Source organism: Chinchilla lanigera, unplaced genomic scaffold, assembly GCF_000276665.1.
Source record: "Chinchilla lanigera isolate Chin_1 unplaced genomic scaffold, ChiLan1.0 scaffold00010, whole genome shotgun sequence".
Lineage (NCBI taxonomy): Eukaryota > Metazoa > Chordata > Mammalia > Rodentia > Chinchillidae > Chinchilla > Chinchilla lanigera.
This window is the reverse complement of record NW_004955411.1, coordinates 26,287,036-26,314,266: the sequence shown is the minus strand read 5'-3', so window position 1 is coordinate 26,314,266 and position 27,231 is coordinate 26,287,036. Positions and strand designations below refer to the sequence as shown.

The 27,231-nt window shown below is 38.2% G+C and overlaps 1 protein-coding gene and 1 pseudogene across 3 annotated transcripts in view; one reads left to right on the top strand and one right to left on the bottom strand.

The window, feature by feature from the left end:
- Positions 1 to 9,164, top strand: part of Ascc3 (activating signal cointegrator 1 complex subunit 3) — a 294,273-nt gene extending 285,109 nt beyond the window's left edge. For all 3 annotated transcript variants that reach the window (XM_005377814.2, XM_005377812.2, XM_005377813.2), the window contains 3 exons: positions 3,029 to 3,238; positions 8,117 to 8,292; positions 8,383 to 9,164. In XM_005377814.2, the coding sequence (XP_005377871.1) occupies positions 3,029 to 3,238; positions 8,117 to 8,292; positions 8,383 to 8,530 (534 nt within the window). In that variant the 3' untranslated portion in view covers positions 8,531 to 9,164. The remainder of the gene's footprint in view (positions 1 to 3,028; positions 3,239 to 8,116; positions 8,293 to 8,382) is intronic.
- Positions 9,165 to 25,377: 16,213 nt separating this feature from the next.
- Positions 25,378 to 26,465, bottom strand: LOC102026195 (annotated as a pseudogene).
- Positions 26,466 to 27,231: the final 766 nt, after the last annotated feature.

Genomic DNA, 27,231 nt, shown 5'->3' with positions numbered 1-27,231 from the left:
ATGTTTAATCTGCTTTATATAGCTTTTGATATAGAATAAAAACTCAGTACATGATACTAAAATAATTGCATGTATTGTAAATAATAGCATTGGCATCATTGGAAATTATTTCAGTATAATACAGCCAAGGTGGCTTTCAAAGGCTTACTGCAGCTCGTCTCACTTAGGGGGCCTCACCCAGGGCCCTCGGCTCCCTTTCTTCACAGTACTTTTTCTTTATTTATACTTGGGCATAAACACTTGCTTATGCCTCATCTGCTTGTTTATGCCTTCCTGTTAGTCACGTCATTGTTCTCAATTCTAATGTGTTCTTTCAAATAAGCTCCTTTTTCAAAAAAACATATAACTTACAGAGTTAATTCTGTGTTATAAAAGGCACCAAGGGTCATCTGTCCAGTTAAAAAGGCCAAACACATGAATGAATGATGCCAGAAACAGGTGACCAACTAGACTTTTAAGACTTACCCAAAACACATTAAGGTAAATGGTCAGGACATGTAGCACAATATAGTGATTTGTATATGCAGGTATTAAAGAAAATTCTAAACTATACCTTTCTGTAAGCAAGACTTGAAAAAAGTATATCAGCCATTAATGTCTGATTGTTCAGTTTCTGGTGAATCCAAAATTGGCACGAATATTTTAAATATTCATAATAAATTCCTACCTTTCCAACTGAATTACTATCAAAATTATGAATAAAAACAGTGTATTTAAATCAAAACAAGGCTTCTGTTATCAACAACAGATTCCTAACATAACATACATAGATTTCAAGCCAAGTTTTCTATATGAAAAATTAGAACATTGTTATAATTAGTTGAGGGAGAACTCAGAAGTAAACTTACTTAATTTATTTGCATAAATTGCCATTCTGTTATCTTTAAAACCAAATGCAAATTGGCTCTGTCTGATACGATGATGGTTATTTGGCTCAAAAGTGCTTCAATTTGCAGAGCAATCTGGTGTCGGCTCTGCAGTGAGGCGATCCCAGGTAACATACAAATCCTGAATTATTCCAGAAATTAGTATGTTTAAAGCATCAATTTAAGTGCTAATTGCAGTAGTAATGAGAAAAAGCAGTACGACTGTGAGATTTGCATCTTCTACCCCATCAGTATGCCTGGAACGGCTGCTGACTGGCAGAGGATTTGGCTGCTAATTAAATAATTGTATGCATGGCAGTGCTCTTGCCTGATTCAATAGATGAAGATTAATCCTCAGATAAATATGTTTGGCTGGTATTGAAATATCTTAGCAGTTTCTTTAAAAATAGCTCATGTTTTCTATACATAAATACATATACCCCATAATTATATGTGTATACACTGTAGGTTTAAAATAATATTAAATGCTACAAAAAGATGTCATATATATACATATCCAATTATTTGTTTGTCCAGAAAGGACTTTTGGAAACTTTAGAAAGGTAAAATCCCAATGAGTTGCTAACAACAGAAAACATTATATTAGTAACTAATTTCGTGATACAAGTAAAAAAAAACATGTCATATGGCAAATATTACTTGTATTGTCTCTCAGAATTACGTGCTGTGCACACATTGTGTATCTAAGTATCCTCTTGACCACGTTTCCATATGGACTGGTCTTAGAACACCAGGTGCTTCAGTTTCTATACTCAGTTAACTGTCGTCGGTAGGTCATAGACTGTCATTTGTATTTGAAGTACATTCTGTAGCCTGACTATTTAAAACTCTAGTTACAGTCATAATTTAAGATTCACAAGACATGGTACAGGACTGGAGTGAATGGAAAAATTGCATTGCATTTACAGTTTTTTAATTCTTAAGGGCTACTTTATTTCAATTGCATATGCTCTGCAGCAATAAAGTCTTAGCAAACAGGAAATCAGAGTCTGTGTGGAAATGTATATGGCTTTGATGGAAATGGGATAAAAGGAAAGCCAAAATTAAAATACTCGCATACCTTTTAAAAACTACCTTAGGAGGTAACAGCTGATCAAACAGCCAATCTGTTAAGAAATTTTTCTTGACTGATAGTAATATTACAACATGAACATAAATATTAGAAAAAAGTGACAATTACCTGAGAACCTTCAGTTTATTATCTGACATTCTTTCCGTTGATCTGAGAATTTATTTACTCATTCATTCAACATTATTGAGTACTTAGTAGTTTGATTCTGATCACTCAAACAGCAAGAATCAAATTGGTAAAATAGTTCTACTTTTTAAAAATATGTTATTTTAATTGGTACTCTTAGCAAAGTTTGTTTCTAGAATGAAGCCTAGACTTACAGTATTTCTATGATATATAGACATGCAGAAATGTTTTCCTTTCAGGATAAATACAGTGAATTTGAAATATGAACAAAAGTTTCTATAATAAGTTGTCAGTATATGATACTGACATCAATAATTAAATCACAAGTATTTTTAAATAGCCTTTATATACCCCAGAACAGTAACACCCTCTACTTTAAATTCACATATGTGTTAGAATCAACATTTCTCTACAAGAAACAAGTTCAACAATAAAATTTTTAATCTCATTCACAATGAAATTGATATAATTAGTTGCTACTCAGTATCAGGAGGGATTTGCAATAAAGGGATCATAAGTTTAGATAATAAGAACTCCTTCCTATACTTGTTTTAAAAAACTTTAAGAAGATTAAAAGCACACTGAAGGTTGTATCAGTGTCAGTACCTTGGTTGTAGTACATATTTTACTATAGAATTGAAAAAATGCTGCTTTTGGTACAACTGAATAAATAATGCAAGTGATCTTTTTTCTTATAATTTCAGTGGACTCAGTTAATCTCAGAATTGAAAGGTTGGGGGCTGGGGATTTAGCTCAAGGCAAAGCGCCTGCCTGGCAAGCGCAAGGTCGTGAGTTCGGTTCCCAGTACCAGAGAAAAACCAAAAAAAAAAAAAAAAAAAAAAAAAAAAATTGAAAGGTTGATTTTGCTAAAATCACACTATTTGTTAGTTGGTCATCGCATTCCACATTAACTACTGTTTATTTTCCTTTCTTTTTTATTCAGACGTGGAATTTTTTATCTCGCCTGCCCATGATAAATGTGAGCCTAAGTGTTAAAGGCTCGTGGGATGATTCAGTTGAAGGACATAATGAACTGTCTGTCTCAACTCAGCCCGCAGACCAACGAGATGACAACAGATGGATCAGATTGCATGCTGACCAGGAGTATGTGCTTCAAGTCAGCTTGCAGAGAGTCCACTTCGGGTTCTACAAGGTACAGTATTTGGTTTCCATTCTCAAATATTTCACACCAGATACCAAATGCACCAGCACACATACCTTTTGTATGACCAGTGTGTGTGTGTCATTCATGAATCCTGCTTTCTCAACTGGCCTTAACCAGCAGGAGTCATTCTTCTGAAATTAGTCAATGTTCCTCATGTGCCACTTTTGAGCCCCAGAATAATCCACTTTATATAACAACATATTGCCTAAAGTACTGTTCTCAGAGTGTAATCTCCAGACTCAGTCCAGCAGAATGCCCTGTCGTGCCTCTCAAAGTGCAGATTTCTTGGCCTCCCTCCAGACAGACTGAAGCAAAACCTCAATATCTGAGGAATCTCAGAGACTGATGTTTTCGTCAGCACCCCATATGACTTACGGACAGCAATGTTTAAGAGGTCCTGCCTTAGAGGCACTGTGGGATGTAAGAGCCGCATTGGCTAGATGTAGATAAGACTGAAGTGTTCCCACTTTGTTCTTTGCATTTGAATAAGACAGTAAGCTTTTCTGCGCCTCGGTTGCCACATCTGCCTGCTTTCTTTCTTATAGTGCATGCGAGAGAGCTTTGTCAGTCTCATGCAGGCCAAAAGTGTGTGGGAATTTTATTTTAAATTGCTCTGCTCTTTTCTGTATCCTCTGACACTGAAATTAATTATGTAGTCCTCTAAGAATATTAGAACACGTAGTGTGGGCAGATTGGTTTTTAGTACCATAATAACTAAAGTTAGAAAGAATTTGTCTTCTTAGCCCAGGGGATTCAGGACTTTCTAATACCTAGGGATGAGGTTGTAGTTCCTTTGTTTTGCTTCTCTGTTTTCACACATAAAATGTGAAAATTTTGTTCTGCTATGATGTCCTTTTGGTACTGTGCCTTCAAGTCCTTCCCTGTTTGATTTCTTTTTTTTTTTTGTTTTTTTTCCGGTACCAGAAATCAAACTCACAACCTTGCGCTTGCAAGGCAGGGGCTGTGCCACTGAGCTAAATCCTCAGCCCCCCCCCCCCCGTTTGATTTCTGATACTAAAACTGAGCTAATATAAATAAGAACGGATTAGCTGGATGTGGTAGCACACACCTATAATGCCAGCACTCAGGAGGCTGAGGCAGGAGGATTACTGTGAGTTGGAGACCAACCTGGGCTTCATAGTGAGTTCAAAGCCAGCCTAAACTACATAGAGAGACCCTTTTTCAAAAAAAAGTAAAGGACTGATTGACTTCTGGCATTTCAGTCTCTAATATGAGTATTTTTAGATTATTTAATATATCACAGCTTACAAAGAAATAGTAATAATCATAAACTAATAATAGTAAAATCATAAAGACAAAATAATGGAGAAAACTAAGATTCTTATAATCTTACATTCTACTCAAAAATTAAATTTAATTATACTAAAAAGGCTAAATTTTATTTGAAATTGTTGTATATTACTCTCTGACCCTGTTTTCAAAAGCCGTAAGGGAAACTTCCTACCCTAGAATACTGAGTGAAATTTTAAGAGCATGTGATTAGTACTATATATTTATGACCTGAAGTCAATATCTGAAAGAATCACTAGAATGATCTTGCTTTTCTAAGAACAACGACTGCACATTGTCATTATGTTTTTATCTAATTTTGAGTTGTAGTAATTAATACATTTTATAAATTGATTCATTTAAAATTTCCCATTTTTCAGAGAATAGATTTTTGTAATATACCATGGTACAATATGTGCTTTTCTATATGGATCTTATACTTGAGGGGTATTTATATGATACGCTCATTATCTTGAGGTCCAAAGTGTCATACTGATTAGCTTTTGTCGATTTTCCTGAGTGTGAATTCCTCGTGTGTTATGGTTTGTGTCTGGATGTCCCCCCAAAGCCTCATACAGTCATGGGGGCAGGCTTCTAGAGTTTTTGTTCTTTTTTTTTAAGAGGAAAGAAAACAAAATAACAACTAAGACAAAAACAAAATCAACACAAAAACAATAAAAATGGTACAGAATTTCAAAAAGTGATAGGAAGTTAACAGTGGTTATTATATTACATATTGTTATCTTCAACAAAGTTGTTCAGATTACTAGACATAAGAATGCAAGATTGATCAAACAATTAAAGAGAATAAAAAATAATTTTAAAAAACATTAGAAATGATACAGAATTTCGCTAATCAAGGTAGTAGGGATTCAACTATAGATTCATGGTCCAATGCTGGGATTATGGGTGTGAGTGCTACACTTGCCCCAAGGTAGGGAGCCCACATACAGTATAAGAGACAGAATCTTCTCGCTCTCCTCCCTTTTTTCTCTTACTGCTTTTGTTGTCTTCTGCTGATACAAACTCTGTTCCTCTGCCCCACTACCCTGCCTTGGAGCCAGCTGATTATGGACTGAAACCTCCACAAACTGAGCTAAGTAAACCTTTCCTTCCTTAACTTTGAGCATCAGGTATTTTGTCTCAGCAACAAAAGAAATGTAATAACACAGAATTTGGTACCAGAGAAGTGGGGTCGTCACTGTGATGGTACCTGACCATGTGGTTCAAGAGCCTTTGGGAATGGCTTGTGGCAAGAGTTTGGAACGGTTCAGGGATTGCGCCTGAAGGAGTAGAGCTGGAGTGCCTTAGCTTGTGTATATGAGATTCTGATCAGAGCTCTAAAGACCAGAACGCTGATAGAAATCCTGCCAGTAAAGTCCGGACTCGGAGGTTTTTGCTGGTAAGAAGGATGGCATTGGCTGCTGGAGTCCAAACAGTGTGTGTTACGGCTTGGCAAAAAGTTTGTCTACATTTTGCTCATCTCCAGAGACTTTGCCTGAGACTGAGATTAAGGGTAGCAGACTAATTAAAATGGCAGAAAAAATTTCAGGGCAATTGAATGTTGAGGCAGTGGCATAGCTATTATTGGGGACTTGTAGCCAGATCCATGTTGAATATCAAGAGCAAAGAGTCCAGCAGGATGATTTAAAATGTTGTGTTTAGCCAGAAAGGAAGCTCCAGTAAAGCTGTGGACTGCAAAGGTAGAGCTGAGGAGATCTTGATTGCTGAGAAGAAACAGAATAGAAAAGATGGCCAGAGGGCATCGCAAGAAGCAGCAGTACCCCACCCTTTGCAGCCTCAAAACTAAAAGACTTTGCTTTGAAGAGAAAGCTGCAGAGTACCATGTTCCAGAATGGCGGCAGCCACACTATGTTCCAGAATGGCAGTGGTGGTTGCACCATGTTCCAGAATGGCAATGGCATAGAGAATTTGTTCCTCAGAATTGGATTCAGAGTGCCCAGCGATCCAGACACTCAACCCCTACAGTCAAGAGATAGGGAAGCTTGACTACTGCTTCAGGTAGCAGCAGACCTTGGCATCATTCACATGGTGCTGGTTTTAGGCATATGAAGAATGGAAGAGTTCTGAGGTTAAAAAGGCTTCCACGTAGATTTCAGAAGGAGGCCTGGAAGGCCAGGCGGTGTGTTCCTGGGAGGGCAGCAGGTAAAGCTGTGAGAGTGAAGCCAAAGATGCAGTGGAGATCCCAGAGGTTTGGAAAAACCAGGAACGTGTATCATCTGAGGAAACCTGCCAAGAGGGAGTAAAGCAGGCCCAAGGGAGAAGCTCTGGGAGCTGTAACCAATACCACTGGACGGGGCTGGGGATTTAGCTCAGCGGCAAAGCGCCTGCCTGGCAAGCACAAGGTTGTGGGTTCGGTTCCTGGTACCGGAGAAAAACCAAAAAAAAAAACAAAAAAAAAAAACAATACCACTGGAAGTGCCTTTGGGGCAGAGCCATGCAAGGCCTTTGGAGCTCACAGTTTACCACAGATTGCTTCAGATGTTCCATATGGAACTACAGGACTTAATGTTTTCCCTGCTGGAGTTTGGGCTTGCTTTGGTCCCGATGCTTTGTATCCCCAGTTGTACCTTTTCAAATGGTAATGTTTATCTTGTGCCATTGAATGTTGGAAGTGTTTAACTTTTCATTTGTGCAGGAGCTTACAGCTAAGAATTTGCCTTAGATCTTGGAGGAAACTTGCAACTTGGACTTTTCAGCAGTGCTGAAACTGTTAGGACTTTGGCAACTCTTACAGGTGGACTAAAATGCCTTTTGCATAAGGGGATTATGCAGGAGTCTTCGGGGGGCCAGGGGTGGAATGTTATGGTTTGTGTCTGGATGTCCCCAAAAGCCTCATGCAGTCATGGGGTGGGCTTCTAAGGTTTGTGATTGATTTGTGGTCCAATGCTGGGATTATGTGTGTGAGTGCTGTACTCACCCTAGGGTGCGTAGCCTACATACAGTATAAGGGACAGAAAGAGTCGTCTCGTGCTCCTCCCTTTTTGCTCTTATTGCTTTGCTATTTTCCGCCACCTTAAACCGTTGCTTCTCTGCCCTGCCACCCTGACTTGGAACCAGCTGATTACGGACTGAAACCTCCACAAACTGTGAGCTAAATAAACCTTTCCTTCCTTAACTTGGGGCATTAGGTATTTTGTCTCAACAATGAGGGAAAAGTAACCAACATATCATGAATAAGGCTTTGGAAGATTTATTTGATATGGTTGTATTTCAATTTGTTCATCTGTAAGTGGGATATTAAGAATAATTTCACGAATGACATAAGAATTTATCATTCTGATGTCAAGACTCAAAGCTTTCTATTCTGAGATAAATATTCTGATGTTACAGCCACAAAGTGATGTCTTTGTTCTGCAAGTCTTAAAGAAAGGTAAGTAAAAGTATACAAAGACACCAAACCAGAGGAAAGTTTAAATATCCAAGACAGACATAAACTATGTAATGTATAGCCTTAAAGAAAGATAACATGGCCTTTGTACCACAGCCAAGCCATGTAGGAAGTGTAGACATTGCTAATGTTCTGTATTTTTTTTTTTTTTTTCTGATTTACAGGGAAAGCAAGAAAGCTGTGCAGTTGCCCCTCGGTTTCCCAAATCAAAAGATGAAGGTTGGTTTTTGATATTAGGAGAAGTGGATAAGAGAGAGCTTATTGCTTTAAAACGAGTAGGATTTGTTCGAAATCATCATGACGTCTCCCTTTCCTTTTATACCCCTGAAGTACCTGGAAGGTAAGCAGAACCTTACTAAAGTTTCAAAAGAATTAAATTTGACTGTGATTTGAAGAACGTTTGATACCTTTTTCTGTTTTCACATTTTAGGTATATCTTCACACTGTATCTCATGAGTGACTGCTACCTTGGCCTGGACCAGCAGTATGACATTTATCTCAATATCACACAAGCCAGCATTTCCGCACCCGTCACCACAGAGGTCTCTGATGCGTTTGCTGACCTGGCAGTGAAGTAACCTGACTGGGACACTCTATTTGGAAGAAGTGGCTAAGAAGTCTGACTAGCCAGTCATCTAAACAAAGTTGAATTACTTGATGTTGGCCTTGACAGAACCAACTTCTAATCTGAAGACATCCAGGAAATTGATAGTGACTGCGGTATTGACTCCAGCAACACAGTTAGCCACAGTGGCCTTTTAACAAATGTCACCTCTTTCAATGCTGTCTTTCTGGGTTTTTTGACATGTCAAATGAGTAAACATGTAGGATAATCTTTCAGTTTATGTATATTTGAGGTGATATTTAAGAATTATCAAATTGCATATCTCAGAACTTATTGTTTACATAAATACTGGCTTTTTTTTAAAGGAAAACCACACTGAGTTATGACAGTGTAGGATTATAACTCTATGCCATAAAATATGTAAATGGAAGAGGTGATACACAATGTATCTTGTGAGTAAAATTTAAAGTTTGATCTGATCAACATAGTAGTTTTAATAGTACTCATAAATGTTAATAATATATGCTGTAAAATTATATCAGAGACCAGTGGTGATTAAAAAGAAACCAATATGCTGATTTAGAAAATGTGATGCTATAACTGACAGAAATAAAATATATAGTCCCCCTTCAAGACACACTAGCTCAGTTATTTTTATTCTGCTTTCTTATTATATCCCCTCTCTTCTTTTTCTTTCTCTTCTACTTCAAGATTACTTCTGTTTTCTATTTTTTAGAGCCTTAATTTATATATTAACATGAATTAATTAAATCATAATTACAATTTTTGTCTTTATGCTCAAGTATAAGTAGAGTTTTCACCTAAAATAATAAAGGAAATATCTCTGTCCAGACAAATTCTGTCTTAAAAATACTTTTCAAATAAAAACTTGTTAAAATTCATTGGCTATGTGAGACATACTTTAATGCAATGAAATTCGTTTGCAAAGTAACTCCTGATGCTGAAATGAATTCTTTTAAATTAGTTTCCAATATAACTGTTACAAATACTAGAACTCAGCATTTTCTGAAAGTAGGATATTTGGCTTGTGTGTACATCCAGGAGAGAGAGAAAAGTAGGAAGCAGGAAAACCAGGCATTCAAGAGTCCCCTATGCTTTTCCCTGTGCAGAGTTTATATCCTGTTTGAAATTGTGTATCTTAAGCACAGTTTTATTGGAATTAAAAGAAAGTGAAGATTATATATGAACCTGAGTGGACACCACTACACTGACTTTATGCTCATCAACATCATCTCGGTAGGGAGCAGGCAGGTTTTAGGAAGTGGGAGATCAGGAAGAATCTCTATTTCATCCATCAGAGAGAAGAATCACAGTACAAATTAAAGATTTTCAGTTTCTGATAAGCCATAGAGGAAACCTGTAAGACAAGGTGCACTTGGATGAAAAATTTAAAATTCCAGTGAGTCTATGATTGTTCCCATACTCTTTACTTAGTGTTAAGTATATCTTATAAAGGACAAACATAACTAGATTAGGACTTCTGTGTCAGATTTATAAATCATTAACTTTTTATAATTTCTGGCCACCATGAAACTTCTTGTGGATTTAAAATAAATCAAATCCTGATCATTGCCCTAAAATTTGTGAGGTTGTTTTGTTTCCTTGGGGAGAAATATTTAGATGTGAATATTTCATTGGCTTACTGTTGTGGTTGGAGTTTGCAAAGGAAAGGATTTAATACAAGACACATAATTTATAGGAATACTTTATAATTTTCATGCAAAGAGTTAAATGCAAGCGTGTAGGAGATCTACCCCCACACACTAGAGACCCAGAGAATCCAGCTGAGGGCCTGGATCCCACAGTAATATCCTGCATGAGTCCAGCTGAAGACCTGGAGTCCATGGCTATGTCCTCCACAAGTCCAACTGGAGGCCAAGAGCCCACAACAATATCTCTTGCAAGTCTGTATAAGATCTGTGCTGGGAAGGCCCAAAGGTCAGTGGTGGAATCTAGAAAGTCTGCACCAATGGGATGAAGGATCTCTGAATCAGGCTGAGGGATCTTCACTGGAGCCAGAAAGCAATGCTCAGGGTAGGGAGCAGAGCTCCCCTGAAAAGAACCACAGCCATCCTCCGCAACAGCAAGGTTCCAAGTTCTTCCAGTGTTGACAAGAGCTGAGTGCATATCAGGAAAGACAGCACGACAAGATTCTCTAGGAGAATCAACAGCCCGCACCCTCTTCCTCTCCAGTTCTCTTTCTATTCTGTTGGCAGCAGTCCTCAGGTAGGCCTCCATGGCCAGCACTGCACTGACTCAATTCAACCAGGGATTACAAGTTGACCACCAGTTGTCAGCCCACCACAATTACATTTTACGGTGATTTCTAACTAGAATACTCAGGCCATTTTATCTCACACCATGTGTTCTCTCTTGGCTGGCTACTGTATCATAGCTCTGATTTTATGGTGGGCCATTTCATATACCTCTGGGTTTTACCAAATCAAAATAACTGAAATGCCAGTCATACATTTGTCCTAGGTGCTGTGTCAAAGTCTCTGATATCCACATGCATTTGAGATATATCCTGCCTTCAAATAAGGTAGCCTGGTGATGAAAACAAGATGTACATAATAATAGTAAAATAAATTATTTGCAATAAAAATAGTATAGGAAAAATCCTTTGGGAGTTAGGATATAAAATATTACGAGGCACAATCTTGGACCATTTAGGCTGAAGATTGTTGTAGTTTTATTTTTCTTTTTTATTGTGTGTATATGTATAGAATAACTATACAGAATACTGGGTTTTGTACCATTTTCATACATATCTATAGCATAATTTGATTGTATCTGTCTCCAGTTGTCCCTTCCTTTACCCAGCTCTCCTACCTCTCTTGAGCTCCTTTCTGTTCTCTACTAGTTTCCCTGCTACTTCCATGCTGTCTTTCTTTTTCTACATCACACATATGAGAGAAAACACACTACTTGTCTTTTTGAGTCTGTTTTACCGTGCTTAACGCGATTTCCAGTCTCTTACAATGTACTGCAAATGGCATAATTTTTTTCTTCTTTATGGCTGAATAACATTCCATTCTATTTACTACATTCTATTTAGTCATCAACTGCCAGGCACCTAGACTGATTCCCATATCTTGGCTATTGTGAATTGTGCCACAATAAACTTGGAAATGCAGATATCTCCACAGTGTGCTGATTTTAACCACCTTGGGCTTATGCAAGGGAATTGTATAGCCAGTTCATGCGGTAGTTCTATTTTTAATTTTTGAGAAACCTCCATAGTAATTTTCACAGTGGATGTGCTAGTTTCTATTCCCACCACCTGTGTAGAAGTGTTCCTTTTACCCTAAATCCTCACCAACATTTTATTTTTTATATTTCTGATGATAGAAGTTCTGACTGGGAATACGTGAACATTTAAATGTAATTTTTGGTTTGCATTTCCCTGATAGTTAAAGACACTGAGCATTTCTTCATGTAATTATTTTCCATTTACCCATTTATTGATTGTGCTATTTGTTTTCTTCATTTAAGTTTTTGGTTCTTTATATATTCTGGATTTTAGCTCTCTGATGGAAGAGTAACTAGCAAAAATTTTCAGTTTCTCTCATTCTGTATGTTATCTTTTCACTCTTTTATTTCCTTTGCTGAGCAGAAGCCTTTTAATGCTATGCAATCCCATTTTTTGATTTTTGCTATTATTTCCTGAGCTGTTATGCAGGAAGTCATGGCGCATGCCTACATCTTAAAGGGTTCCTCCTTTCTTTTCTACTAGCAGTTTCAAAGTCTCTAATCTCACATTTAGGTCTTTAATCCATGTTGAGTTTATTTTTATACGAGATAAGATATGGGGATCTAGTTTCAATCTTGTACATGTGAATACCCCGCTTTCCCACTATCATTAATTAAAGAGGCTAGCTTTACTCCAACGTATGATTTTGGTACCTTTGCCAAAGCAGATGACTGTAACTACATGTATTTATTTCTTAATCTTCGCCTCTGCTTGAAACCAGGTGTCATGATACCTCCAGCATTCTTTTTCATCAGGATTTCTTTGGCTATTGAGAGTCTTTTGTGCTTCCATACGAATTTTGTGATTGTATTTCCTAATTCTGTGAAGAATGTCATTAGTATTTTGATGGACATTGCTTTGAATATTGTGATCGTTTTAAGTAATAGGACCGTTTTAACAATGTTGCTTATGCCAGTCCGTAAACCCGGGAAGTCATTTCATCTTCTAGTGTCTTCTTCAGTTGCTTTCTTTAGTCTGTATAATTGTCCCTGTAGAGTTTTTCTATCTCTTTAGTAAGGTTCATTTGTGGTGTTTTTTAAGCTATTATGAAAGCTTTGCCAAATTCCTTCTCAGCAGGTTTGTGTATTGGTATATGGAAAAACTACTGATTTTTGTATGTTGTATCTCACTGGTTGCTGAATTTATTACTTCTGAGAGCCTTTTGGTGGCATCTTTAAGGTCTTCTTAATAGAGAATCATATTATCTGCATGCAGAGAAATTTTTACTTTCTCCTTTTCTGTGTATATCCTTTTTTTCTTAACAAGTACTCTAGGTAAGATTTCCAGTACTATATTAAGTAAAAATGGTGAGAATGGGCACCCTCATCTTGTTGATGAATTTAAAGGAAATGTTTTCAAATTTTCTCCACTCAATATGATACCAGTTCTGGGTTGGTTGTATATAGCATTTATTATATTGCTATAAGATCCTTCTATTCCTCATTTATTCATGTCTTCTATCCTAAAGATATGTTGTATTTTGTAAAGCATTCTTCAGGATCTATTGAAATAATGATGTGATTTTTCATACTTGATTTTTTTTATTGTCTTTGTTTTATTTTTGTCTTTTTTGAGATAAGGTTTCACTCTGCAGTTCAGGCTGGCCTCAAATTCTCAGTAATCCTCCTGCGTCAGCCTCCTGAAGGCTGGAATTGCAGATGTGCACCACCACACTTGGCCTTCATACTTGATTCTTTTTATGAAGTGTACTGTAATTACTGATTTGCCAGTGTTGAACATCTTTGCATATGTGAAATGAACTTTTTAGATTGTTGAATCTGATTTACAATGTCTTATTGAGGATTTTTACATTTATGTTCATCCTTATTTTTATTGTTGTATCCTTATCTGGTTTTAGTATCAGGATAATACTGGCTTCATAAAATGGGCTTGGAAACAATTCTTCCCTTTCTGTTCGATAGCCTAATTTGAAGACCATAGGTTTTAGTTCTTCTCAAAAGGTCTGGTAAAATTTAGCAGTGACTCCATCCAGTCTTGAGCTTTTTTTTTTTTTTTTTTTTGCAGAAACTTTATTACTACTTTAACTTCCCTGCTTGTTACTGATCTCTTAGGTGTTCTGTAGCCTTTCGGTTCAAGTTTGGGAAGCCATATGCGTCTAGAAATGTATCTGTTTCTTCTAAAATTTCCAGCTTATTGGAATATAAATTTTCAAAATAGTCCCTAGTGATGCTAAAAGTTTAAAAACTAATAAAGGTAAAACTAATAATAAAGTAATAATAAAATAATGAAGAGAGCAGGGAAAGGGAAAAATTAAAGTGCAAGGTTAAAAACAAAAAGGAAGAGACAAGAAAAAAAGAGATTTAAGGAATAAGGAAAAGTAGATCAAGCAAAAAAGAAAAAAGTAGAAAACAGAACCAAAAAGGAAAACAAGTCCGAAATATTTGTCCATGCCAAGGTGTTTGGATTGGATGAGTTTCTTTCTAGGACCTCAAATACTGGAATCTACCAGGTGTGGAGGGAGGGGAGTGACTCGCACCGGGAGCCTCTCCTGTGTCCTCTCTGCTCGCACCTACTAGGCTGGTGCTGTCTGAATGCCGAGCTCTGCTCTGCCGTCCCCCCTGCACAGGAAGGGTCAATGGTGTGTCGTGTCGCTCAGGCCTGTATTCACCTCAGAGGTTTTTATTTCCCTCTGTGCACCCAGAGCCACTGCTAGCCTCTACTATCTTTGCAGCTCACAAGGTGCCCCACTCACTCCAGAGTGTTCCCCCTCAGCGTCCCCACTCACTCCCATCCATGTACCCAAGGGCGTGACATCTGTCCGATAAGAGATGTGTTGAGTGTGTTGTGGTATGGGGGAAATAAACAGACCACTGTGTTCTATACTGGCAGGAAGAGGCAGCTAGCCACAGGAACCAAGCAATCCACCGGCCCCCCTTCTAACCACAAAGGGCCGTGCTACTAGGCACTCTCCCCTCTTCAACCCTAAACTTCCCAGCTTTAACTTCTCAGCAAATCTGTGACTGACCCTTCCCTTCATGAATATCTTTTGTAGCTGTCTTCCACCCAGTCAGTGATGCAAGATGTCCCTGAGGAGTCTGAAGTGTAATTGTTCTGTGACTTTTGATCCTCAGAATAGCTCAGTCCCAAATACTAAGCTGCCACTCAAGATGGCTCCTAGACACACCACTCTGAGATGTGACAAGCACTAGAGTAGATTTTTTTTCTCCTGGGCTAGCCTGCATAGGAGTCACTTTCAGACTAAATCCGCACCCTGGATTTCCAGATTGTAGTAACTGTGGATTTCTCCTGTTATGTGCCAGTCCATTGTTTATCAGTGCGGCTACCGGCACTCCCCAGCCTTACCTTGTGCTTGCAGAGTCAAGCTCCTCTTTCCCCAGAGAGGTGAGCTTGGCGTTGCAGGCTGCATTGTGCTTTTCTCCACATTGCCTTTCTGCTTCGTGCCTTTTAGCTTTTCCAGCATGTCTTTCTTGATTCTCTCAACTTGTCCTCTCTCTCCTCAACGTGTAGTTTCCCCTTTGTGACTCTAGCTCTTCTCAGTGTCAGGTGAAGGAAGCTTGCATCCCTAGAAGTTCTCACCTGTTCCTTACTCTTCTTATTTTTGTGTTGACAGATAATTGTGCATCTTTATTGAATTAACTCCAGGTATTTAGAGTATCTATCATCTTAAATATCATTTATGACAAGAACATTCAGAATCCTATTTGCTATTTTGAATTATAAAATGTGGTATCATTGACTATATTAACCTTCTGTGTAATGCAGCACCAGAAGTTGCTCCTCCTGTCTGGCTATGACTGTACCTGTCATCACTCTTTTCCATTTCCTCATCTCCCAGTCAAAAGAGGGGACATCCAGGATTCTGGGAGAAAGTGCATCCAGTGTGTGATGGGTAATGGGTACTAATAAACACGAGAGGTTAAGGAAATGAGAACCAAGTCGAGGGCCCTGATTTGGAGGATAACAGGTCGTTAGTGATGGTAAGGAGAGTGATTGCAACAAGGTGAGAATGGACAAAGTTTAGCTGAAGGGGGTCAGGACCTGAATGGGTGAAGAGAAAGGAAAGGCAATGAATGAAAGTAATTCTGCTGCCTTTACTTGGCAGAGATCCCGTGCTATCACCTGCACTGAGTGGGTGATAATAAGGTAAATACTAATTGGTGCGAATCAGCCTGTTTCCCAACCCAAATGCCCATCAACTGAGAAATGGTCAAGAAAAATGTATTATTTTTATATAATGGAGTATCACTTAGCTATAAAGAAAGATAAACTCGAGGTTTTTATAGGTAAATGGATGCAACTAGAGACCATACTCATAAGTGAAATAAATCAGACCCACATGTGTAAACATCAGATTGTCTCCCTAGTGTAAGAACCTGAAAAAGTAAATAAAACTGAAAGAGGGGACTGGAGGTTTAGCTCAGTGGCACAGCGCCTGCCCAGCAAGCGCAAGGTCGTGAGTTCGATCCCAGGTTCTGGAAAAAACAAAAAACAAAAAACTGAAAGGTACAGTAGATATTATAAAAGGGAAAGAAACTACTCAATAGGAAAGAACAACTGGGATGAGGGAAAGAAAAAAGAAGGGAAATACACACACACACACACACACACACACACACACACACACGATAGCTAATTGTACTACTAATTTCTATTGTTTTATTGAAAGGAACAGTTAATGTTTAATTGTTTGATCAATCTTGCATACCTCTCTCTGGTAATCTGAGCCACTACTCTGAAGATAACAATAAGTAATACAACAACCATTGTTGATTTCCTATCATCTTGTTTTAAAATGCTCTATCACTTTTATAGCTTTTGTGTTATTTTGTTTTTATTATTTTTTGTTCTTTTCTCTTTAAAAGAAACAAAAAGAATGAGGCTATTTCCTACCAACATTTTCCCCTGAAACCTCCATATCTGTACACAAACAAATGTATACATATTTTCCCCCATCGCCAGCATTACCACCATTAAGCTTAAAACTAGAATTCCTCGCCAAGGATGGTGGCGCACACCTGTAATCCTAGCACTTGGGAAGCTGAGGCAGGAGGATCGTTGCAAATTTGAGGCCAGCCTGCATAGCAAGATCCTGTCTCAAAAAGACCAAAAAAAACCCCACAAACTAGAATTCCTCACCATCCCCAGGTGAAATCCAGTTCCCTTGCAAACAGGCCCTCCTTTTTCTTGTTATATTTAGGGCCAAGTGGAATTCAACTATCAAACAACCTCTCCATCTTATAAGCCCAGATGTAAGAACACATACTTTTAAGTGTGGGGATCCGTCAACTCCAACAAGTTACATCATTTTGAGGGGAACATTTATTTCCATGGTATGGATAATGAGCCCTTCTTTTCCTGTTCCTTCAAATTCCACTGGTAGCTTTGAAGGGAAAACGGTACACGAACAAGCTGTTTGGTCAGCAAAAGTCATGTCTCCCTGTCCCTTTATACAAACGACAAAGCCAAATCAAAATACTCAAAATTAAACCTCTCCTTCAAATTGTGACAGCCCCTTGTAGCGACCTAATCAGCAGTCTTACAGAAGTACGCATCGTTTCCCAGGCATGTGTTCCACACGTGCTTTCAGTTGTTCAGGCCCCAAACTGCGGAGTCATTCCTGATGGCACTTTTTCTCCCCACCCATAACTTCAAGGATCAGCAAACCTTTGAAACGCTACCTTTACATTCTATCCAAAGTCCAGCCACCTCCACCATGTCACCTGCCCCACTCTGCCTCCTGACCGCCGCTCTTCTTCTCAGTCTTCTCTCTACACAACAGTCAGACTCTTGAAATGACAAAGTCTGATCCACTCAAAAACCCCAGTGCTCTGAATAAAAGCCACAGTCTTTAGAGTGCCGCCCAGGTCCAGCATGATGGGTCTCCTCTCCTCACCACTGCCTGGCCTGATTTCTTTTCTCTGCTTGATCAGTCCCACATCAACCACTGTCAGTGGCTGCCTTGCTGCTGGTTGACCTTGTGAAGGGCCTTCGCTCTCAAGCTCCTTTGGTTGGACAGCCTTCGCCTCACACTTTCCCTGTCTAGCTATCTTAGTTTCAATATTAGTCCCATCAGTCTGGTCTATCCTCTCTCCTGTCTGGATTTTCTCCGTTGTTCTCACCACTGCTAGGAAAATGGCTCATCCATGCTTTCCTCGGACCATATTTCAGGAAGACCAGCTTTTATCACTTTTATTCCTTGCTACGTAACTGGGACTCACAACATGGCCCGGTACTTAGTAATTCAGTAAGTATTTTTGGAATTCCTAATGAACATACTCATGTGAATTCTAACATAACACACACACACTTGGGCACACACTGTTCTAGAGGTTACTATTCTAAGAGCAAAGTGCCAACCAGATCCTCTGGCACATTGTGTTAGAGGTATATGGAACTTCATTGGCAATTTGATGATGGTAATCATTTGGGGGAAAGAAGAGTGGAAAATTTACCTTTGAGGCAGAGCCTCACTATGTAGATCAGGGTGGCCTTGAACTCACAATGTAGCCCAGGCTGGCCTCGAACTTGTGGAAAACCTCCTGCCTCAGGCTCCCCAAGTGCTGAGATTACAGACATGCACCACCATACTCAGCTAAGGAGATAAGTGAAAGTTTTTATATAGCCAAAGACCTTGCGTATTGCAGGTATTTCTAAACTTCTAACGGTAATAAAGCCAAGTGAGCCTAAATTTCTATCACTATCTTCTCCCTCCAGACTCCTTTCTTCTCTCTGTCCAGCACTGCTGCTGTTTACAGTGAAAGGATCTCCAAATAGGAACCTCATATATTTAAACAACATAGATTGATAATAACATTGGAGGGGCTGGGGATTTAGCTCAGTGGCACAGTGCCTGCCCGGCAAGCTCAAGGTTGTGAGTTCAATCCCCGGTACCAGAAAAAAGAACCCCCCCCCAAAAAAAAAAAAAAAGATAAAAACATTGGGCACTGTGTCTTTCAGACATAATCCAAAGTGTGTAGGTAAAATATATTTCATGAGATAGCTGCTTGAAAAGGAAAATTTGAACGAAACTTTGTATCTTCAACTGAGTATTAGAGTAGAAGTTGGCTTCAAAGACTGGGTATCTTAATTTTTCTGCCATCACAAACAAAAATTCTAAATCTAAACAACAAAAGAGAGGACTGGGGAATATAGCCCAGCGGCACAAGCTCCTGCCTGCCGAGTGCAAGGTCCTGAGTTCGATCTCCGGTACCAAAAAATTAAAAAATAAATAACAAAAGAGAAAAATAATTTTTAGCTTAATAAACTTTAGTCACCGACCCCCCAAATGCTGATTGTCTTGGTTACTTTTCTCTCATTGCTGAGACAAAATATCCAACACCCAAAATGAGGGAAGGAAAGGCTTATTTAGCTTACAGTTTTTGGAGGTTTCAGTCCATACTTGGCTGGCTCCGAGGCAGAAGGTAGCAAAGCAACAAGAGCAAAGCGGGCAATGGCAGCCGAACAGCAAACAGCCAGAGCAAAAGGTGAGGAATGGCAGCAAGCAGCTTCTTTCCCTGCCTTACATTGTAAACAGGCTACCCCCACCTAAGGGGCGTGTAGCTCTCACATAATCTCCATGCCCTCCTCTTCCACAGGCTCAGGATGTGTACAAAGTAAGCACCCTGGCTTCCTGCTGAGTCACTTAGCCAAACCTCTAGACTCCTCAAGTTGATACAATGTATCTAAACAATAAAAGAGACAACCAGGGGTATAGCCCAGCGGCACAAGCACCTGCCTGCTAAGTGCAAGGTCCTGAGTTCGATCCCCAGTACCAAAAAATTTTAAAATAAATAACAAAAGAGAAAAAAAATTTTTAGTTTAATAAACTTTAGCCCCCCCCCCAAATGCTGATAATGATGATTCTGGAAGCCTTACTTTTAAATAATGGTATATAGATAGTTACAATAAGTTTTGGGAAGATTCATTCTTAAAATGTCAGCCTCTGTTGTTCCACTTTTCAGCAGGGAGCTTTCTGAACTACTTGTAAAAAATAATGTTTTCAAATTTTAGGCCCCTAAATGAGGTATCAACAATCTATGTTCTTGAATCTTTTTCCCAAGACTTTGCACGCCAGTGTGAAGATCTGGTGGTGCTAGTCTGGTGGGTCCAGGTGGACTCAAGTTCAATTTTTGACCCAAACAGCCACATCTGAGTGGAGGTTTAAAATTTTTATTGTTACTGCTCAATTGCTCTGCAATTTTAAGACGCATATTTAGCATGCATTTGATTCAATTCCACAAACAATTGTGGATTTATACATTGTTGTTAATCATTTCATGATAACTTCCTTGAGAAAATGATGGGCTCTAGATCGATCCATGTCCAGTTAAGTCCCTCAAGTTCATATTCCTTTACATGATACTTTCATTACTAATATGTCCTTGCTACTATTTGAACTCCCTAACCCACATAGGTTAACCTAACCCATCCTTGTCCCTGAAATTCAAGGATAGTCACCTTGAATGACATCTTTTGGTTACAAGAGATAGTGAAAGCAGTTTCAGTTTTGTTTCTTGCTTGTTTATGGTTTGAGGATTACACGACTGATCTGTAAGATAAACTTTACACCTGCTCTTTCAATTCAAGTAAAACTGGCTATTGATTTCAGGATATGGTGCATTCCAGGATATAAAAGGAGTGCCGTGTCCATTTCTAGAATTCCTTAAAACCAAAGGCCCATTTTTCTAAGTGACCTTGAAGGTGACAAATATTGTTCAAATGAAGGGTAAATGGAGTTTCTGAAACAACCAAATAATTCCTGAGAATGAACTAGCTGATCACACCGAGTAATGGACACTGTCATAAAAATGAAACTAGTTTTCCCACGACTTGGGCATTCACACCAAAGACAAACAGAAGAGTGAGGTTCTAAAAATATTTCTCATGGCAACATATTAGGATTGGTACATATTCTCCAAAAATAATAGCCTAAAAGGATACAGTTCACTAAGATGTATGAATTCTAGGTTTATTACCACTTTTAGTCATATTGTATACTTAGGGTTATTTTTTTAAAAACCCTAAACAGAGTGGACTGGCAACAAATAAAAATGAATTTATGGTAGTTTCATCATTCAGGGTCATACATTTAAGTCCTTAATCCATTTTGAGTTTATTTTTCTGTATGTGGCATGAGATGAGATCTAGCTGCATTTTTCTGCATGTACATATCCAGTTTTCCCAGCACTATTTATTGAAGCACTATTTATTAAAGCACTATTTATTGAAACACTGTCCAGCAGGAACGGAAGGATATGATCTGGTGTTCAGTTACACAGTAAGATGTCTGTGGTAAGCAATATTGTATGGTACCTTTAAATGCCTAGAAAAAAGAATTTGGAGTGTTCTCACTAAGAAATAACAAGATTATGAAATGATGGATATGCTGAATCCCGCATGTGACAATAAGAAATGTACAGATTTATCAAAATGACATGATACCTCATATTTATCAAAATACATGACACCTCATTAGTATGTATAATTATTCTGTGTCAATTAAAAATAAGATAAATACTTTAACAAAGTGATCTTATATAACAGCAGAGAAATTTCAGATTAGAATAAGAAAGAAACAAACTTCACAACATGGAAAGCATTGATAAAGATCTTCATTATCAAACACTGTCTGCCTCAACATAACTATCTCTCTCTACCAAACTCCAGGGCAAACTGGAAACCAATTAGTGCATTCTTCGCTCAATAGGAGAAATTAATACAGCAGGGAGTTTCACAGACATTCTAGCAAAGGATGCCAATAAGTTCCACCGAACTTTCAAATAAGCTCTTTGAATTACAGTACAAATGCCCTAATTCTGAGCAGTCTACACAGAATACACATCTTTATCCATGTTACTTTGGCTCATTATTTTTATTTTATTTTGTATTCTCTGCTACAACCAGATTTCATCAGGGACCTAGAAGGAATAGATATGGATTATAGAAGGCCAGCTAGGCTTGTTATACCAAGAGAAGTCAAAGTAATTTTCTGTTTGCTTTTCTTTCCAATGAGAGTCCGTAATGCTATCTCAACTCCCCTCTGCTCCCATTTCCTTGACTGTAAAAATGGAGCTAAGACCTGTTCAGACTTCCTCTCAGAAAGTTGGCTCATCATGGCATGATGAGCCATGAACTCTGTTGCTGCTCAGCAAATATTTAGTAATTTCATTGAATGAATCCTTTATGAAAATGCTTAGCAAACGATGAATAACTGTAAATGAAAGGCTTAAGCTGATAAACTAAGTCAGTTCAGCTCAGGGTTGATTTTATGCGTCAGTGGGGCAGCAAACTAGGAACCTACATCACCGTCTCCACTCTCCCGCCCCTGCAAAAACAAAAGAAAATCAACAACTTTGTGCCCAGAGAGATTCCTTTGTATTCCATTTCTTTGTTGTACAGAATTTCCACCTCTCAAAGTGTAAATGCCCCTACACTTTCAGGGCACTGCAGCACACATATGGAAATGTGAATTACTTCACTGGAACTTTACTGAAGGCATTTCCTGGGAACAGATTTTGGTACAATAGTGAAGGGCACCTAGAAAGCCCAGACAATTAGAGAAAGATCTTTTGTTTGTTTGTTTTTTGGTACCGGGACTCGAACTCAGGACCTTGCGTTGGCCAGGCAAGTGCTGTGCTGCGGAGCTGCCTTCCAGGGCCCACTTAGAGAAAGATCTGACTGCTTCATTCCACCCCTCTGGGTTCTGAGGACAAAACTTCTCTACTTCACAGACTTGACAAAGGCTATCTCTGATGTCCACACCAGCAGAAACAGGGACCCATGTGTAAGCAAGACAGTTTCTTTTTTTTTTTTTTTAAGCAAGACAGTTTCGGAGAGCAAGAGAGGAAGGTACATCAAAATTTTACTGAAGGGGGCTGGGGATTTAGCTCAGCGGCAAAAGCGCCTGCCTGGCAGGCGCAAGGTCGTGAGTTCGGTTCCCGGTACCGGAGAAAAACCAAAACCAAAAAAAAAAAAAAAAAACAAAATTTTACTGAATATATGAATAAGATATGTTGCACCCTTAGTGAAAAAAAAAAAAGTGCATAATGTCCTTAAAAGTATTTATGTACTTCCCTTGATATTGCAAACAACACCCAATTTGGACAATCTCCCACACCTGTGTAAGCATGAAAATCAATATAATGTATTCAATAAAATGTAAACCCTTTCCTCTTAAAAGCACACATCTGATTTTTTTTTTCAGAAGCAGCAATTTTACACTATTTTATTGAACTTCTGAAACCTAGCTCTAACCAAAAAAATAAGGAGAAACAAATTATGCCTCTGGCTTCGAGTACAGTGTGCTGTTAGCAGATGCAATGAGCATAACACAGACATCCTTCTAAAGCCTCAATCTTATTTTCTTATTCTTTAGAAAAATGCATTCCTCTAAAAACACATTATCCTACAAGTGGCCTTTAGAGAAACTGCAACATTGGTGAAATCCTTAGACTGCAGCAAAAATCATTCTCCGTGGGCAATTCTTATCAATTATAGAAACATAAATGTACCCAGATCGTGTAATATACCACAGTGATGATCCTGGCTTCTGTCCATCTTACAAGATTCTGCAATTCATAAACATCAAACCTGCTGCAGTTTGCCACAGTCCAGCCCAGACAGACTTACCCTCAATTGATTGTGACTTTCCAGGCTGAAAATGATTGTACATCTGCATCTTCTATTTCAGCTTTGTTATTCTGTCATCTTTGCCCACTGTGTTAATTATTTTTGGATGCTTCCTCCCATCCCCAAACAATATATTTGAAACACTCAAGAGGATGCATTGAATAAATATTGAATGTGTTAAAGATAGAGTCTGAAGTAATTCAAAATGAATTTAAGTAAGTTGATTGGAATCAGCTTTTATTTAGGAAATCTTCTAGGGACCATCCTGACGTATTTAAAATAACTAACTGTTCACAGAGATGCAATCTGCATGCGCACCAGCAAATCCGTGAATCAGCAGTCAGAACAGAAATGCATGCACAAAGATGCTGGAAAACTGCTATGAAGCGAAGCAGAAAGAAGGTACCAATTATAGTAATTTTTAAAATCTAGGAAAAATCTTCAGAACAGAAATATTTTAGTAAAATAAGATGAAGATAATGTAGCAATGATGAGGCATTAAAATAGAAGAGGGAGACAAAAAGTGCACCAAAGCTGTAATTACACATGTTTTATGGATTCAGCAGACAGAAAAGTGGGATCTGTTTCACCTGGTGAACAGAGAAGTAGCAACTATAATTAAAATTCAAGTGCCTCAAATGTTTTGCATTGAATTTAGAATGCTTTCTTGGGTCTGACACCGAAGGCACAAACAATAAAAGATGAAATAGAACATATGGACTTCATGAAAATCACAAATTTGTACATCAAAGGACTATCAGTAAAGCAATACACAATAGAGCAAAATTCTTACAAATACGTATATGTGATTAATGGATTAATACCCAGAACACACAGCTTCTACAACTCAACAGAAAGAAAAAGAACCTGATTTTAAAATGGACTAAAGGCTATACATAGACATTTCTTCAAGGAAACTATTCGAGTGGCCAGTAAACACATTAAAAGATATTCAGTATCACTAATCATGAGATAAAGGCAAATCAAGGCAACAATTAAATTCTACTTCATGCCCATTAGGATGGCCACTATTTTAAAAATTCAGAAAATAAGTATTGGTGAGAGTGGAAAAATGAGGGCTCTTATTCACTGTTGATGAGGATGTGCCAGGACAGAGCCACAGTGAAAACAATATGACAGTTCCTCAAGAAATTAAGAAAAGAATTACCGTATGACCCAGCAATTTTACCTGAGTACGTCCTTTTAGCAACTGAAGGCAGGATCTTGAAGAAATGTCTACATACCCGTGTTCATACCAGCACTGTTCACAAGCAACCCAAGTGTTCGTAGAGGGTTGAATGGCTGTGCAAAATGTGGCACATACGTAGGATGGAATATTATGCTGGTGCACGTTACAACATGAATGAACTTCGAAGATATGATGTTAAATGAAATTAGCCAATCACCAAAAGTAGTGCTGTGTGTTCCCACTGACACGAGGTACCTCCTAAAGTAGTCAAACTCTAGAAACGGAGACAGATGGTAATTCCAAGGGCTGGGTAGAGGAAAAATGGGGAATTATTGTTTTTTTGTTTTTTTTGAGTCTTCCAACAGTTTATTAGAAAGAATGTAGACATTTAAAACAGTCCCACTGTCATGAACATAAATTGAGGTTTTCCAGCTAGGGTAAAAGCTGAATTAATAACAAATACAAAATCCAATAGTGTATTAACACCTTTTCATTCATATGCTTTACTGACAGTGCAAATACAAACCTGGTCTAAATGTACAGACTCCCAAGCAGCAATGTACAGCTTTCCTTGTCCTCCATGCTAAGAGATGTGAAAGCTTAAGGGCCAAACAATACCAAATGTATAGGCTTCAGAAACCATCTAAGTTAAGGACATTCACTATTTTAGCTAAGATACATCTGGAACACTGACAAGTGATCACTTACATACAATAATGTGAAGTAAGTTTTTTGAAAAATAAACTTTAGTGGAACAATCCTGAATGGTACACCAGAGGAATGGCAGGTTATTAGTTTAAGGTATCAGCCAATTTGAGCCTGTGTCTAAACTCTAAAATTTAGTTACCTTTCCCTATGCTGAGAACCTCCTATCTTGTCAGTAACTATGTTATGAAAAGAGACTTAGGTGAAATTTTTAAAATCACAATTGCTGTAGCAATTGTCTAGGACCTCAGTAGCTCATGAAAGTTTGGGAAATGTCCATGCATCAGGATAATCTCTCAGGTGACTTGAAATTGCCCCATACAATGGTACATTATCAACCCTTAGTGAAGCCTTAAAAACAAAACAAAAACAAAAAAACAAAAAACAAAACAAAACAAAAAAACAGGTTGGAAAAATGGGTTAAAGAAGGCAAATACAGCATCTGCCTTTAGAGGTATCAACTCAGGAATTCTCTCAATTATGAAATCTTGCAGAGAAGTTATTTTCTTTTTCAAAATGCAGGTGATGACATTTGCTTACTCCAGATCTGGCATTTTTTCATCATCACTGTCTTGTGAATCATCATCTGCTCCATCTACTTCTGGTAAATCTACATCCTCATCACCACCCATGTTGTTCATCATCTCAGAGAAACGATCAAAATTAGACATGTCTTCATCAGAATCATCCTCCCAGTCTTTCCAATTATTGAAGTCTACACTAAGCCAATTAAGCTTTGCCCTTTCTTTTGTTATGACTGGCCAGATTCTCCTTTTCGTAAACAACATAAAATTGATCTGTCTGTTCTTTTATGCTTGGAATCACTTGGATCAATACAGTGAAAAAATCAATTTCATTTAAATGTTTAAAATTATCACTTCCTCCAAGACAATTGAAAGTAAGTTTGGATTTTTCAAAATTTACATTAACATCTTTACTGTCTTCAACACAAAATTCAATGAAGACAGTCCCTTCGATCATACCACTTTGCAGAAGCAGGCTGCATTGTGAACGGGGCAGGGGGACCGGCGAGCGGGTGGGCGGGCCTCTTGTGGCGGCGGCTGGGGAGTTGACTCCTCTCCGGCGGCAACTCCGGCGTTGTCTCCCCGGTCGCGGCCTCTTCTCGCTCCCCTCAGGCGACGGCGACGACGGGCTCGACCTGGTTCCCACAATGCATGGGAATTCTTGTTTACTAGCTATAGAATTTCAATTTTGCAAGATGAAATGTTCGGGAGAATGATGGTAGCAATGTTTGCACTGGACTGTAAATGTATTTCATACCACTTAAAATGTTTTAAGATGTTACACTTTTGTGTATATTTTACCTTAATGTAAATTTTTTTTTAAAAAAGTAAGTGACATACATAAAAAATGATGAAATATAAGAAAAATAAATGACAGCCAAATATTTATTTAAAAGTTCGTGACAATACACTATGCAGCCAAACTTCTGATTAGGTAAAAATAATATAGAGATACTTGTATACCCACCCTATTTATTGCAGCCAAATACAAAATAGCTTAGTTATGGAATCAGCCTAGTTGCCTATCAACAGATGAATAGACAAATAAAATGTAGTATATATACATGGTGGAGTACTATTCAACCATTAAGAAGAATGAAACCATGTCTTTCATGGGGAAAATATTCTAAACAAAAATTATCCTATTTCATCAGTTAATTTCATTAAAAATATGTTTCAATAACCTATTAAAGGCTGGAGCTACAAATCATTTTTTCTAAATATTTTAAAACACAAGGTGTAGCAATTTCCATTCATGCAGCCTTCACCTTTTTTTCTTCCAGGACTCTCACCCCTAATTAGGTCAAAGTCGAGTGCATCTCAATGGACAAAAACTGAAAGGTTTTACTTTAAAATCGGGAACAAGACAAGGATGTCCGCTGTCACCACTCCTGTTCAATATAGTTCTGGAA